Raw genomic sequence first — 16,747 nt, forward strand, 5'->3', positions numbered from 1 at the left:
AATAGCGCTACAATTTTTGTCCCACCTTACTCAGCATTGTCCTGGGATGTAAATGAAATAAGTTTTGTTCAGATTGATGTTATATTTTACAAGTTATTGACATTTTAAACTTTACAAAAAACACTTTTCAAACAATTTTTCCACTTGCCCTGCTTGTCAGCCATGTTACATTGAGGTCACAATGGGATCCAGAATCTCCTTTACATTTTTTTTAAATTGCGATTTTCAAAAAAAATCAGTTTTAATCAAATTCTTCCATTTTCATTAACTAACATTGTGTTTAGGTTATTTTACAGGGAAAAAATGATTTTCATTGTGGGAGGGTGGGATATGGGGGAGGTGAGCAGGGGGATAGAGGGAGAGGAGGGGGTTAGGGAGGGGAGAGGGAGGGGAAAGTGTGGGAGGTGAGGAGGTTTGAGTGTGGGAGAGGGGGGGTGGAGGGAGAGAGGGGGGGGGATAGAGGGAGAGGAGGGCAGTGGGGGAGGTGAGGGAGAGTGGGATAGGGGGTAGATGAGGAGTGGGGGTGCAGGGAGATAGAGGGATAGGAGAGGGTGGGGAGGGGAGAGGCATTATGGAGGGAGGGAGTGACTGAGGGTAGGGGAAAGAGAGGGAGGGAGAGAGTGGGGGAGGGTGTGCTGGTGGATGAGGGGGAATGGAGGAGGATAGGGGTAGAAAGAGGGATGGCGAGTCGCAGTTGATAGAGGGTTGTCGTGACTCGCGTCACAACGGGGATCTCTGGCCTCACAACGGGAACCCCTCGGCCACGCCTGTGCACTTGGGGGCCATGGGTCAGTGGTGGAATATTGCCTTCGCGGACAGGCCCAACAGGTCCGCACCTGGTCTAGTCTCCTTTAAAATTTGCTCCACTGACCTTAAAGCTATGCCCTCTAGTATTTGATATTTCCAACCTGGGATTAATGTTCTGACAATCTATCCTATCTATGCTCCTCATCATTTTATATACTTCTATCAAGTCTCCCCTCAGCCTCCAACATTCCAGAGAAACAATCCAAGATTGACCAATCTCTTTAGGGCCTTTATTGCCCTCTAATCCAGGCTGCATTCTAGTAAACCTCCACTGCACCTTCTCCAAAGCCTCCACATCCTTCCTGTATACTTCCTTATAATCCTTAATGATCAGATCTGCATGCAATACTCCAAATGCAACCTAACCAAAGTTTTTATAAAGCTGCTATATACAGTTCACCTCAACAAGCTTTAACAGTAATGTATTCCCTCGCCTCAAAGATTGATCTAAGAATTCACTAAATATGAACTATTCCAAAAAAATAATGATAGTTTGTCATGTCATCAAAATTCAGCTTCCTGAACTATTAACACTTTGCTTTTTAATCTGCTTGTGTTGCATGACCCCTTTGTGTTCTGGCTTTCGGGCCATTTTTACTTTATCCTCAGGTTTTTGTGAATCACAAATAATAGGATCAAGGTTTACATCTGCCACTGAAAATGACTGATTCTAGTGCAAGATGCCCTAGTTAACAACACTGTTGCACACCTGATGAGATAAGAGTCATGGAGTCATACTACACAAAAACAGGCCCTTTGGTCCAACTTGCCCATGCTGACCCAGATCTACACTTGTCCCACCTGCCCATGTTTGGCCCATAACCCTCTAAAACTTTCCTATCTACAGTGGCTTGCAAAAGTATTCATACCCCTTGAACTTTTCCACATTTTGTCACGTTACAACCACAAACGTAAATGTATTTTATTGGGATTTTATGTGATAGACCAACACAAAGATGCGCATAATTGTGAAGTGGAAGGAAAATGATACATGGTTTTCAATTTTTTTTACAAATAAAAAACTGAAAAGTGTGGCGTTCAAAAGTATTCAGCCCCCTTTACTCTGATACCCCTAAATAAAATCCAGTGCAACCAATTGCCTTCAGAAGTCACCTAATTAGTAAATAGAGTCCACGTGTGTAATCTAATCTCAGTATAAATACAGCTGTTCTGTGAAGGCCTCAGAGGTTTGTTAGAGAACATTAGTGAACAAACAGCATCATGAAGCCCAAGGAACACACTAGACAGGTCAGGGATAAAGTTGTGGAGAAGTTTAAAGCAGGGTTAGGTTATAAAAAAATATCCCAAGCTTTGAACATCTCACGGAGCACTGTTCAATCCATCATCCGAAAATGGAAAGAGTATGGCACAACTGCAAACCTACCAAGAAATGGCCGTCCACCTAAACTGACAGGCCGGGCAAGGAGAGCATTGATCAGAGAAGCAGCCAAGAGGCCCATGGTAACTCTGGAGGAGCTGCAGAGATCCACAGCTCAGGTGGGAGAATCTGTCCACAGGACAACTATTAGTCGTGCACTCCACAAATCGGGCCTTTATGGAAGAGTGGCAAGAAGAAAGCCATTGTTGAAAAAAAGCCATAAGAAGTCCCGTTTGCAGTTTGCCACAAGCCATGTGGGGGACACAGCAAACATGTGGAGGAAGGTGCTCTGGTCAGATGAGACCAAAATTGAAGTTTTTGGCCTAAATGCAAAACGCTATGTGTGGCGGAAAACTAACACTGCACATCACCCTGAACACACCATCCCCACTGTGAAACATGGTGGTGGCAGCATCATGCTGTGGGGATGCTTTTCTTCAGCAGGGACAGGGAAGCTGGTCAGAGTTGATGGGAAGATGGATGGAGCCAAATACAGGGCAATCTTGGAGGAAAACCTGTTAGAGTCTGCAAAAGACTTGAGACTGGGGCGGAGGTTCACCTTCCAGCAGGACAACGACCCTAAACATACAGCCTGAGCTACAATGGAATGGTTTAGATCAAAGCATATTCATGTGTTAGAATGGCCCAGTCAAAGTCCAGACCTAAATCCAATTGGGAATCTCTGGCAAGACTTGAAAATTGCTGTTCACAGACACTCTCCATCCAATCTGACTGAGCTTGAGCTATTTTGCAAAGAATGGGCAAAAATTTCAGTCTCTAGATGTGCAAAGCTGGTAGAGACATACCCCAAATGACTTGCAGCTGTAATTGCAGCGAAAGGTGGTTCTACAAAGTATTGACTCAGGGGGGCTGAATACTTTTGCACGCCACACTTTTCAGTTTTTTATTTGTAGAAAATTTTGAAAACCATGTATCATTTTCCTTCCACTTCACAATTATGCACCACTTTGTGTTGGTCTATCACATAAAATCCCAATAAAATACATTTACATTTGTGGTTGTAACGTGACAAAATGTGGAAAAGTTCAAGGGGTATGAAAACGTTTGTAAGCCACTGTATGTGCCCGTCCAAGTGTCTTTTAAATGTTGTTTTTGTACCTTTTGCACCTGCCTCAACGACCCCCTCCAGCAGCTCATTCCATGCATCCACCACCCACTGTATGAGAAAGTTGTCCCTCGAGCTCCTATCTCACATAGAAAAGCACAGTCTCATGCTCAGTCTGCAGAAGGGTCTCGACCTGAAACATCACCTATTCCTTTTCTCCAGAGATGCTGCCCAACCCGCTGAGTTACTCCAGCTTTTTGTGTCTATCGCTATTGAAAAGCACAGCACAGGAACAATGTCTGTGCTGAACATGATGGCAAGAAAAAATAACGGAGTGATCTTACAGAGGTGTGTAAGATGATGAGGGGAATAAATAGGGAATATTCCCAGAGTTGGGGAAACAAGAATCAGAGGACATAGATTTAAGGTGAGAGGGGAATATTCCCTATTTCAGGTCGAGACCCTTCTGCAGACTGAGCATGAGACTGTGCTTTTCTATGTTCTGTGCTAAAATTTAGACTGTGCAAGAGCTTAATACTGTACAAAATTCTGTGGTCCCTTTTATCCAAATTTCATCTCGGTAGCAATCATGTTTGAACTAACTTCGATATTTGTTAAACTTATTATTCAAGACTGGACTGACTACATAAATTCAGAAAAGAGTTTAATGATTGTTAGCTATCAGGACCTATAAACGTACCTCTACAATATCATCGTCAAACAGCAACCAGAAGTCATGGCTCTTCACTATTGCAATGTAGTGCCCTCGGTTAGGCCCACTAATCAAAAGAAACAATTGACACAATTAGCAGGAAAAGAAACACACAACATTTTCACAGCTTCAGATAAATTGACAAGAATGATTGAAAAGTTGCAGCAAAACTATTTCCACTAATGTTTGTGAGATTCTCCAACTTTGTTCATGGTTTGAAAAGCCAGCAGGTACCCAGTGAACAAGGCAGGGTACCACAAAATAACTTTGGCTCTTGTACATACACAGATAAAAAAAATCAAAGACTGCTGCAGTATCTATAACATGTCAGCCATAGCAACTTTTGAATCTCTGATCAGATGGGAATTCATTTGCACTTACGATACACTGCAATTAGTCAGCTCTTGAAAGAGACATACTGCACAGAAATAGGCCCTTTGGCTCAACTTGCCCATGCTGACCAAGTTGCCCTTGGGCTGGCCCAGTGGCGCAGCAGTAGAGTTGCTGCCTTACAGCGTCAGAGACCCGGGTTCAATCCTGACTATGGGTGCTGCCTGTACGGAGTTTGTACGTTCTGCCTGTGACCATGTGGGTTTTTTCCAGGTGCTCCAGCTTCCTCCCACATTCCGTACAGGTTTGTAGGTTAATTGAATTCAGTAAAGATTGTAAATCATCCCTTGTGCAGGATAGTGCTACTGTACGGGTTGATCGTTGGTCGGCGCTGACTCGATGGACCGAAGGGCCTGTTTCCACGCTGTATCACTAAAGTTTTAAGTCTATACTAATCCCAACTGCCTACACTTTCCCCCTATCCCTCTAAATCTTTCCTATCTAAGAGTCAAGAGTGTTTTATCCAAACAGAACAGTAACATTCTTATGCAGCAGCACAATAGATTCGTAAACATAGTACTCTCTACTACCGATCATCTGCCTTTCCAGATCTTGTATTTTCCAAATTTCAATCTCTTCTTTCTTGCCAACCCTTTGTATTACCAATGCCTCTCAACCTAGCTGCCTCATTTGTTTCCTTCCTCTCAATTAGTCTGTCTGTCCTTTCTTCTTTTTTGTTAATTTTAGTATGTGTTAAAAGTTTGTTTAAGTGTTCCTTGGTTTGTTTTATGTGTCTCTTGATTTGTTTTATTTATCTCCGTCCCCACTGTGGCCTAACATCGTGGAGTTGGCGGCCTTTCCTGGAGACCGATCCAAGCCGCGGGAGTCTGCGGGACTTTAACATCGCAGAGCTTGCGATCCCTTTGCCGGGGATTGAAGCTCCAACCGCGGGGCCTGTGGACTTTAACATTGTGAAGCCCGCGTTCTCTGGTTAGAAGAGGCCGATTCGGGACCTCCATGCCGCGGAGAGTTTTAACCGCCCCGACGCGGGAGTTTCGATCAGCCCGATGGGGGCTTCAATCGCTGGCTGCGGGGGCTTTGATCGCCCCGACTGCAGATGGTTTGACTGCCCCGACTACGGGAGAACAAAGAGGAAGAAGATTGGACTTTATTGCCTCCCATCACAGTGAAGAATCCACTGTGTTGGATGTTTATGTTAATTGTATGTGGTTGTGTATCTTGTTGCTTTTCACTTAGTATGGCTGTATGGTAACTCAAATTTCACTGTACCTTAATGGTACATGTGACAATAAACTGACCTTGAAACCTTGAACTACAGAATTTTACTAATTCTTTTTTCTTGGCTTGGGAGGGGCACATGAGAAGAGGGGGGGAAATTAGAACTTTATCCTGGAGATAAAATAGGTCAGACAAAGTGGACGATCGAGCAGAATATATGCAGGTGAACACTGAATGCTTTTCTTTGCAAGCTTAAATATAAAAGGCATGACAACAACCAAATAGATGGAATGGTAACAAACAGTTTGCATTAGCACCTTTAATCTTTAAAGTATTTATTTGTGGAGTTTTATCAACAAATAAATGGATATGTTATTGCAAATAATCAGAATTGGGTTTAAGGAGTGGCTGCTAAGTAAATAAAGAGTTGGAGAGGGAGTGAAGTTTTCAAAACAATCTTAACAATCGACTGGCACTAATGATAGAAAGATTAAATTCAGGCACCACAAAGAGACGAGAAATGGAGGAGAGTTTAATTTGTGTGTAGCAATCACTAGTCAATAAAAGAGTAGAGAAAGGTGGCAGTGACATTCTCTGGTGTATTTGGACGACTTTGTGAAGGTCACCGTGTACTTGACAAATAAGGGTGATTACTAATACTTCCTTAGGAAAAAATGGAGGGTAAAGGCAGTTATAGGGTTGTAAGAGTTATAGATGTAGCAAGAGGACGGACTATTAATAGATTTGAAAACAAACATGTTGTTTAACTGGAGACCAATGAAAGTTATGAGGTTAATGGAGAAATAGGGTTTAATTCAAGTGGAGAATCTTAAATTTCATGAGGTTAGAACATTTCAGTCTATTACCATGTGTACCGAGGAACAGTGAAAGGCTTTTGTTTCATGCCAACCAGTCAGCGGAAAGATGATACATGATTGCATTCACGTCATCCACAGTACACAAATCATTATAAAGGGAATAGCATGAATAAGTAAGAAATGGTGCTGTCTGAGTAGAGATTTAAGAGTGGAGCGATTGTAATGCGTGATTGCAGATCCACTTCTGTGACTAGCACACAAAGAGTTGCCTGGGTTGGGCTTAGAGATACAGGGCCTGTTTCCACGCTTCGGCCCACCGAATTCACGGCGACCAACGATCACCCTGTACACTAGTTCTATGTTATCCCAGATTTGCATCTTACGTACTAGGGGCAATTTACAGAAGCCAATTAACCTACAAACCTGCATGTGTTTGGAATGTGAGACGAAACCGGAGCACTTGGAGAAAACCCACGCGGTCACAGGGAGAACGTACAAACTCTGTACAGACAGCATCCGTAGTCAGGATCGCACCTGGGTCCTTGGCGCTGTAAGGCAGCAGCTCTACTGCTGCGCCACTGTGCCACCTCTGTATCTTTCAATCAATCCTCTGACAGAGCAGAAATATGACAATAGTGATACAAAAAGAAAATTGTTCACAATTTAATGCTACAACATGCTCCAGGACTTGCAAAGGAGGTGAGAGATGGAGATCCTTTGAGAGGTAAGGAGTGGTGCAGTGCCACGTGTACAGAGGTACAGTGAAAAGCTTTGTTGCATGCTACCTAGTCAGTGGAAAGATTATATATAACAATTAAACCGTCCACTGGGTAAAAATACAGGATAAAGGAAATAATATTTAGTACAAGATAAAGTACAGTAAAGGTCCTTGACTGAGACTGGTCCTTGATTACGCTGATGGCCTTGCAGAGGCAGCGCGAGGTGTAGATGGTGTCAATGGAAGGGAGCTTGGTATGCGTGATGGTCTGGATCTAGACAGATGTGCACAAGAGAATGTACAGAAAGATGTAGATTTAGGGTTTGGACTGGACAGGGGGCTGTTAGATGATATGCTGTGCTCTCACCTTCCACAATGCACCACTACTGCAACAAGGTCATACATTCTGTCCGGGTTGGTAGCATCTCCTGACGTGTTGAACAATCGAAGTTCTAAAGGAAAGACGACTCTGTAAGATAGTTTTGTGTATCGATGCAGCTGATCCATATATTTGAACCTTTTCAGATGAAGAGCTAAAATCATAGGTAGCTTTTTTACTTTCATCCTGCAATGGCAAAAGAAAGACAATTAGCAAATGCTGCTCATAAAATAAAATATACAAGTTACATTTTAACGTAAACTAACAGCATTCCTCTATCAGGTAACTTACTCTTACTTTCTATCCTTATCAGAACTAGCCGTTACAGGTATATAGGATGGCTAAAAAGGCTTTGGTACATCAGCCTTCATCAGTCAGGGTACAGAGCATAGACGTGGGAACGTTATGTTAGAATTGTACAAGTTAGGAAACCTGCCTCAACTATCTGAGCACAAAAACTAGCCACATTAGGTCCCTTCATCAGGCTCTATCTAATCCCATCGTGATTTTATACACCTCTTTGAGATAACCCCACAGTTTCTTATCCTCCAAGGAAGAAAGTCCTAGCCTGACCAGCCTTTCCCCATATCTCAGTCCCTCGAGTCCCAGCAACATCCTCGTATACCTGCTGTTTTCTGTTTCATTTTTCATTAATTTCATCAAATGACTAATGACACAAAGTGCTGGAGTAACTCAGCGAGTCAGGCAGCATCTCTGGAGAACATGGATAGGTGACATTTCGGGTCTGGACCCTTCTTCCCCCCCCCCCCCCCCCCCTTCCCACAATCAGTTTGAAGGAGGGTTCTGACCCAAGGCGTCACCTGCCCATGTAGACTACATATTACTACAATTCTCCAGTAATAAAAGGTTAAACTAAGATAACAGTCTGCCCCAGGACATTCCGACACAACCAGGAACCTGAAAGGTCATAGAGTCTGGAAACCAGCCCTTTGGGCCCAACTCATCCATGGCGACCAAGATGCCCATCTAAACTAGTCCCATTTGCCTGCATTTGATGCATACCCTCTGAACCTTTCTTTACACTTTACTTTCGACTTCAGAGATACAATGTGGGAACAGGCCCTTTAGCCCAATAGTGCTAGTGATCACCCCGTACACTAGCACTATCCTACACACTAGGAACAATTTACACCAAAGCCAATTAACTGACAAACCTGTACATCTTTAGAGTGCGGGAGAAAATCGGAACACCCGGAGAAAACTCACACGGTCACACAGAGAATGCACAAACTCCGTACAGACGGCACTGGTAGTCAGGATTCAACCTGGGTCTCTGACGCTGGAAGGCAGCAATGCTATTGCTGCACCACTGCACCTTTCCTACCCAAGTACCTGTCTAAATGTCATTTAGATTATTGAGCCTACCTCAACCACTTCTTCTGGCAGCACATTCCATATATGTACTGTACAATCAACACAGGTTGCCTTTATTAGTCATTTTTCCCCTCATAGGTTCTTAAATAATTTGAAGCAATGCAATTACCACAATTTGTACAAATTAAATGCGTGTAATGGCAATCATTTGAATTGCAATTTTGAATTTGAATCAAAATTGCATATTGCAAATTTAGCAATTTTATAACTTACAAGACTAATTTGTTCAATGGTGTTTTAAAGTTGACGCCCTGACTGCTTAAAATTAACTGAGATTGAAATTGGATGAATCACTAACGGGTAATTAGAAGGGCCCAAAGGGGCCACAAAATGGTTTTGGCTGGTAGGATTAAAGAAAGTTCAAAGCTTTTTAGACCTATATTGAAAACCTGAGCTTTAAGGCACGAGGAGCAAAGTTTATAGGGTACATGCGATGCTTTTTTCATGTACCCTATGGGTAAGATTTTTTTTTGCACAGAGGGTGGTGCGTGCCTGGAACTCGCTGCTAGGGATGGCGGTTGAAGCAGATATGTTAGTGGCATTTAAAAGACTTATGGATAGACACATGGATATGCATGGAATGGAGGGATATGGGTTATATGCAGGTAAGTGATGGTTGTCATCATGTTCGGTACAGACATTGTGGGCCGAAGGGCCTGTTCTTGTGCTGCACTGTTCTATGTTCTAACTACTGACAAGATTTTCCAGACCTATTGTTGTAAATGGTGCAGTAAGCAATGAATATTTAATACACTAGCTTTGTTTATTACAGTTTGCAATGTATTCTGCTCCACATCACCAATCTGGTGATAACAAAGTAAATAAAAAATGACAGCCAATGAAGTGCTAAGACCTCTTGCTTGCAACTCATCACTTCCTCATAGAAACTGCAATCAGTCAAATGAGCATTCTGTATTGTTCCACTGTTGAGGATCCTTTAGGAATCCAAGAGATAGTGAAATAAGGGCTTTTTCTAAAATCAGGAAACAACACGAAAAACAGAGGTACAAGGAACTCCAGATGCTGGAATCTTGAGCAAATCACAAAGTGCTGGAAGAACTCACAGCAGGTCGGGCTGCAACTGTTAAGGGAATCGACTGCTACGATTCTGATCAAGATATCTTCTATAGATGTCCCAACCTTAAACAATACCTATCTATTTCCCCCATAGATGCTGGCTGACTCGCTGAGTTCCTCCAGCACTTTGTGCTTTACATAAGTAATACGTTTTTCTGAAGCCCTGGTCAAATAGAATCATGAATAAGACATATAGAAACATAACTCTGTCACCAGAAGTAGAAAGTAGACTCATATTAATCATCTATTTGTATATAACGTAATCCCTGATCCAAAAATAAATTATGTTTCTATAATTATCTGGACCCCATTTATATCCTTTTAGACCCACTCTATTCCAAAGCTTCGGTTAAAGTTCATGTCGTAGAGGCAGAATTAGGCCATTTGGCCCAGAGTCTACTCCACCATTCAATCATGACTGATATATCTTGCCCTCTCAACCCCATTCTCCTGCCTTCTCCCCATAACCCTTGACACCCATACTAATCATGAATCTGTCAATCTCTGCCTTAAAAATACCCAATGACTTGGCCACCACAGCTGTCTGTGGCAATAAATGCCACAGGTTCACCACCCTCATGACTAAAGAAATTCCTCCTTATCTCCCTTTAAGGTACGTCCCGTAGTAGCTTTCCATCACTTACACAATGAATTTCACTGCTGTACAACAGTGAATAATTTCAAGAAAATCTGAAAGAATATACAGAATCCCCAAGGTATCTTTAGTTTAGTTTAGAGATACAGCGTTGAAACAAGTCCTTCAGTCCACCGAGTCTGTGCTGACCAGCGATCCCCGTACACTAACACAATCTTACACACCATGGACAGTTTACCGTTAAACCAAGCCAATTAGCCCGCATATCTTTGGAGTGTGGGAGGAAACCAGAGCACCCGGAGAAAACCCAGGTGATCAAGCTGAGAATGGATAAACTTCGTACAGGCAGCACCCGTAGTCAGATTGAACCTGGGTTTCTGGCGTTGTAAGGCAGCAACTACCGCTCTGGCACCGAGCCACCCTGATCATCAGAAAAATGCCAGACACTTAACTGTAAAACCATCCTGATGTAAAAATGCTGCAGTCCTCAGTCCAAGGTACAATTTACAATTAAAATTTAATGCCATTTTACTGCTTCATTGGTGCATTACAGCCATACCTTTTCTGAGCTTCCTGTTTACTGCAGCACACTTCACAGTAGTATTTGTATTCGCTACACAGCGTCTCTGTATTACTAAACCCCCTGTACAAAAAAAACCACAAACCTTGTAATTATCTTGAATATTTAGGAATAAATTCAATTTTAAAAAGATGAAAACTGACTATATTTGAAAAAGCTATAAAGCTCAGATCTAATCGATTCACATGTAAGATTAGTAAGAATTATATGCTGTATCCTTTTCACCAAAAAATTAACTGCAAAGCTGTTAAAACAATTAACTCGGCGTACCTCAAGCAATGTGTAATTGAAGTGTTCTGCTCCACATCAACAGAAAGGTCTAAAAAGTCTTCATCTTTGCTACTTACCTGTGAAGTAGGGACAATTTAATTACTAATAGCACAAGGCAGTAATGCAATAATCTGAAATTATTTAAATATAACATAATTTATTTCCCATCCTTCAGTAAACAGTTTAATGAATTGGTGTGGGATTCTGTTTTAAAGCAAAAACAGAACCAAATCATTACTCAAACACACATCATAAAAGGAAATGTAAGAGAAAGAAAAAGAATGTGAGAGAAGTGCAGGGACAATGGGTTTACCGTAGGTATTCTGCAGTGGAGCTATCACTGGTCAAATGACATCCTGTGCAATTCATGCCACCCATAACCAACAAAGGAATTGCAAATACGTTCACATCACATTGAACTTACAGTTTCACAGTTAAGACATCTGGTTTCATTAGTTAACGTCCCTTGAAACATCTCATGTACCCATGTTGGTTCCGGTATGTCATTGCCATTGTCATCATTGATACCATTATGTAGCTGTCCGTTTTGTTTTTCCTGTTTTTTCTCTTCCTGCAGGATATCGGCAATAGTGTTTAACAGGTAGTTAAGGAACTCATGAGCGTCTTGTTGCATGTAATTATCAAAAAGTTCTGAAACAAAAAAAGTTGAGTGGTAAAAAATGACGGCTGTTTGATTAGGAAAATCAGCATATGTTGCAACAAAAGAGCCACAAAATGCTGGAGTAACTCAGTAAGTCAGGCAGAACCTCTGAAGGACATGGATAGGTGAGGTTTCGGTCAGGACCCTTCTTCAAACTGTTGGTAACTCAGCGGGTCTGAAGCATCTCAAGGGTCCCGACCTGAGACATCACCTATCTATGTTCTCCAGGGATACTGCCTGACCTGTTGTGTAACCTAAGATCAGAAGAAAGGTCCCAACCCCAAAACATCACCTAACCATGTCCTCCTGAGATGCTGCCTCACCAACTGAGGCCCTCCAGCATTTTATGCTCTACGCAAGATTCCAGCATCTGCAGTTCCTGCTGTCTAAATTGTCAAGGGACCAGATGCCAAACCATATGATTTCCAAATCATCAATAACTGAGTTACTGGAGTTTTAGTGTATTGAGACTTCAGGTTATTCAGATAACCTCTGATTTATTTTGTAATTACTGTGCCATACAAATATTAAAATCAATCCAAGATGCTAAAGCAACACATAAAAAGTCTGACAAATCAAGTAGGCAGCACAGTGCCACAGCAGTAGCGTTGCTCCCTAAAGGCACGAGACCCGGGTTCGATCCCGACTACGAATGCTGTCTGCATGGAGTTTGCATGTTCTCCCTATTACCACGTGGGTTTTCTCTGAGTGTTCCGATTTCCACCCACGTTGCAAGGACATGTGGGTTTATGGACACGGTGGGCCAAAGGGCCTGTTTCCACGCTGTATCTTTAAACTAAACTAAACCAAATAAATTGTTTCTTTACTCCAGTGACCCGTCCAACAATCCACTTATGTTGACAAAAGACTTATTATGAGAATTATTCATAAATTATTAAATTGACTGAATTTCTGATAATGGGATACCAATTTAAACAGATCTAATTCCCTTTTTTAAAGAAAAAAAATCGTACCATTTTCTTTTCGTAGTCTTGTTATAAACTTCTTAGGGGGTATCACGCCCACTTTCTTTTTTTGCGTGGCTATGTTGTGGAAGAGATCTGCCAAGCACGTGAGTAGATTTTCCTTTCTCCTTGGCTGATTCTTGTACGCTAGGACTTTCTCTCGGAATGGACGACAAAAGTAAAGTGCCTGAAGGACTGAATTACAGTAGCAAGTATTCCCAAACTGAAACCAAGAGAGGACACAACAAGTTAAAAGTGTCAAAAAGCAGTTCATTACAATAAAACTTTACAACGATGCACAAGAAAATTATCATTATTTTCCAGCTATTCTGGAATCATAACATATCTATTGTTAAAATAATATTATCCCTTAATTTAAGACTTTACTTTAGACATATACACCGTGAAAACAGGCCCTTTGGTCCATCAAGTCCACAGGACCAGCAATCACCCTGTACACTAGCACTAGGGACAATTTACAATTTACAGAAGCCAATTAACTGACAAACTTGTACGTCTTTGGAATGTAGGAAGAAACTGGAGCACTCACAGGGCTCTCACTTAACTTTTTTCCCCTGTTCCCAGCCAGACAACCTTGGCAGCTTTTTAGGTTGCCAAATGACAGTTTAGGTGGTCATTTAAGATGGTTTGTATGACGCGTGCGATAATGTGCTCGGATGAAGTGCGTAGTTACCAGTCGGAATTATGCCCAATGAAGCATTCACATATTATTTCTGCTTCAAATAAAGTCACAAACTAAACATATTCACCAATCAAGACATGATATATACCACAATGACATGCTGCAAAATTATAATACAGTATCTCAACTCTTTTTACACATTGCAATTAATGCGATTTCTATTAGTTCTTTCCACTTCCAAACAAAAATGTGGTTGGATTATTTTAGCGTATGATCAACCCGTTTAAATAAATTCTGGACCATGGTAACGTATATGCTTAACCATGCACACTACAGATTGATGCAAACATGTTTTCTGTGAAGGACCGAAAATTACCATGACATGGCCATAGCATGGGTCGTTATTGCTATTGGTACAGAAACACTCTCGCTTCCCACATAATTTATCCATAACAAAATATACAGGTTGCAAGGAAATTTCTAAAGGCATTTTATGACAATAGCTGTTAAAATCGATTATACCCATCTGACTGGTTAAACATTACACTAACTGACAAGAGATGGCCAAAGGACATAACTGCAGCAAATGTTCTTTTGGTAATGTTTAAAGGTGTCAAAACGCCACATTATCGCACATTCAGATTAGATGTACATGTTGTGAACTGCAATGAAGATACCCAGTTTGAACGCACCCTCAAAGTTACCTTTCTTTAAGTTCAGAACCCTTGTTTCTGAATTAACTATGTCACTCTCCATCCTTATGAAGAACTCAACCATATTATGGTCACTCTTGCCCAAGGGGCCACACACAACAAGATTGCGAACTAACCCTTCCTCATTACTCAATATCCAGTCTAGAATAGCCTGCTCTCTTGTTGGTTCCTCTATAAGTTGGTTTAGAAAACTATCCCGCATACATTCCAAGAAATCCTCTTCCTCGGCACCCCTGCCAATTTGATTCACCCAATCTATATGTAGATTGAAGTCACCCATTATAACTGTTTTACCTTTGTTGCACGCATTTCTAATTTCCTGTTTGATGCCATCCCCAACTCCACTACTACTGTTAGGTGGCCTGTACACAACTCCCACTCGCGTTTTCTGCCCCTTAGTGTTTCGCAGCTCTACCCATATAGATTTCACATCCTCCAAGCTAATGTCCTTCCTTTCTATTGCGTTAATCTCCTCTCTAACCAGCAACGCTACGCCACCTCCTTTTCCTTTCTGTCTATCCCTCCTGAATATTGAATATTCAGCTCCCAGCCTTGGTCACCCTGGAGCCATGTCTCCATGATCCCAACTATATCATATTAATTAATAACTATCTGCACATTCAACTCATCCACCTTATTACGAATGCTCCTTGCATTGAGACACAAAGCCTTCAGGCTTGTTTTTACAACACTCTTAGCCCTTATACAATTATGTTGAAAAGTGGCCCTTTTTGATTTTTGCCCTGGATTTGTTCTGCCTGCCACTTTTACTTTTTACCTTGCTACCTATTGCTTCTACCCTCATTTTACACCCGTTTCTCTGCTCATACTCCCATCCCCCGCCACATTAGTTTAAATCCTCCCCGACAGCACTAGCAAACACTCCCCCAAGGACATGGGTTCCATTCCAGCCCAGGTGCAGACCGTCCTGTTTGTACTGGTCCCACCTCCCCTAGAACAGGTTCCAATGCCCTAGAAATTTGAATCCCTCCCCCTTGCACTATTTTTCAAGCCACGTATTCACCTGCAATATCCTCCTAATTCTACTCTGACTAGCACGTGGTACTGGTAGTAATCCAGAGATTATTACCTTTGAGGTCCTACTTTTAAGTTTATCTCCTAGCTCCCTAAATTCATCTTGTAGGACCTCATTCCGTTTTTTACCTGTATCGTTGGTGCCAATGTGCACCACGACAACTGGCTGTTCACCCTCCCCCTCCAGAATGTTCTGCAGCGGCTCAGTGACATCCCTGACCCTTGCACCAGGGAGGCAACATACCATCCTGGAGTCTCGTTTGCGGCCGCAGAAACGCCTATCTATTCCCCTTACAATTGAATCCCCTATTACTATAGCCCTTCCACTCTTTTTCCTCCCCTCCTGTGCCGCAGAGCCACCCACGGCGGCATGAACTTAGCTGCTGCTGCCTTCCCCTGATGAGCCATCTCCCCCAACAGTATCCAAAATGGTATATCTGTTTAGGAGGGAGATGACCGCAGGGGACTACTGCACTACTTGCCTACTGCTTTGCTGGCTAGTGGCCGCCCATCCCCTTTCTGTCCGCTTAACTTTTACCTGCAGTGTGGCCAACTCACTGTACGTGCTATTCACGACTTTCTCAGCATCGTGGATGCTCCAGTATGGATCCAACCGCAGCTCCAATCGTTCAATGCGGTCTGCCAGGAGCTGCAGCTGGACACACTTCCTGCACATGTATTCACCAGGGACACCGACCATATCCCTGATCTCCCACATGTTGCAGGTTGAGCAAACCATGGGCCGATCTCAATTGCCATGGCTTACCCCCAAATTAAATCAACTCACTCCCACTATAAAAATCTTAATCCTTCAACTGGACCTTTACTAACAAGCACTGTACCCTTAACTCTCTGTACCCTTAACTGGAACCCGGGCAACCGTTAGTTTCGATCCCCGACTCGAAGTAAATCCACGTGGTCACAAGAAGAAAGCACAAACTCCATACAGACATCACCAGTGTTCAGGATCAAACCCAGATCTCTGGCGCTGGAAAGCATCAACTCTACCTATGCACCACTAATTATTCCCAATCCAGGAAAGAGTCAAAAAGGTTGTATTTTAATTCAAAGTAAACATACAATGATAATGCATGCAAAATTAAAACCTTCAATTAGTTATTCTAAAATATCGTCAAATTTTCTTGGACTTAGTGCACTGAAATCAGGCTGCAATATAGGTCAATTTTTATGCTGCTATTTGAATCTAAATTTCTTGTGGAGTTTTGTTTAAATGTCAACCTAAATGAAATGCATAAAATGAGTAGAAAGAGACCCACAAATGGCAGATACAATGCTATCAGACTACAAGAGTGTCAGGGGTTATGGGGAGAAGGCAGGAGAGTGGGGTTGAGAGGGAAAGATAGAT

General features: G+C 42.2%; 1 protein-coding gene across 2 annotated transcripts in view; it reads right to left on the reverse strand.

Annotated features, from left to right (window-relative positions):
- usp12 (ubiquitin specific peptidase 12) overlaps positions 1-16,747 on the reverse strand; it is a 41,680-nt gene that overhangs the window by 8,298 nt on the left and 16,635 nt on the right. Inside the window, exons 3-8 of one of the 2 annotated variants that reach the window (XM_033022817.1) lie at positions 13,000-13,213; positions 11,789-12,015; positions 11,365-11,441; positions 11,074-11,157; positions 7,436-7,633; positions 3,952-4,030 (exon numbers count right to left, since the gene is read on the reverse strand). In XM_033022817.1, coding sequence (XP_032878708.1) covers positions 3,952-4,030; positions 7,436-7,633; positions 11,074-11,157; positions 11,365-11,441; positions 11,789-12,015; positions 13,000-13,213 — 879 coding nt within the window. The remainder of the gene's footprint in view (positions 1-3,951; positions 4,031-7,435; positions 7,634-11,073; positions 11,158-11,364; positions 11,442-11,788; positions 12,016-12,999; positions 13,214-16,747) is intronic. The other variant, XM_033022818.1, reaches the window with a different exon arrangement.

The sequence above is a fragment of the Amblyraja radiata genome, chromosome 6 (assembly GCF_010909765.2).
Source record: "Amblyraja radiata isolate CabotCenter1 chromosome 6, sAmbRad1.1.pri, whole genome shotgun sequence".
NCBI lineage: Eukaryota > Metazoa > Chordata > Chondrichthyes > Rajiformes > Rajidae > Amblyraja > Amblyraja radiata.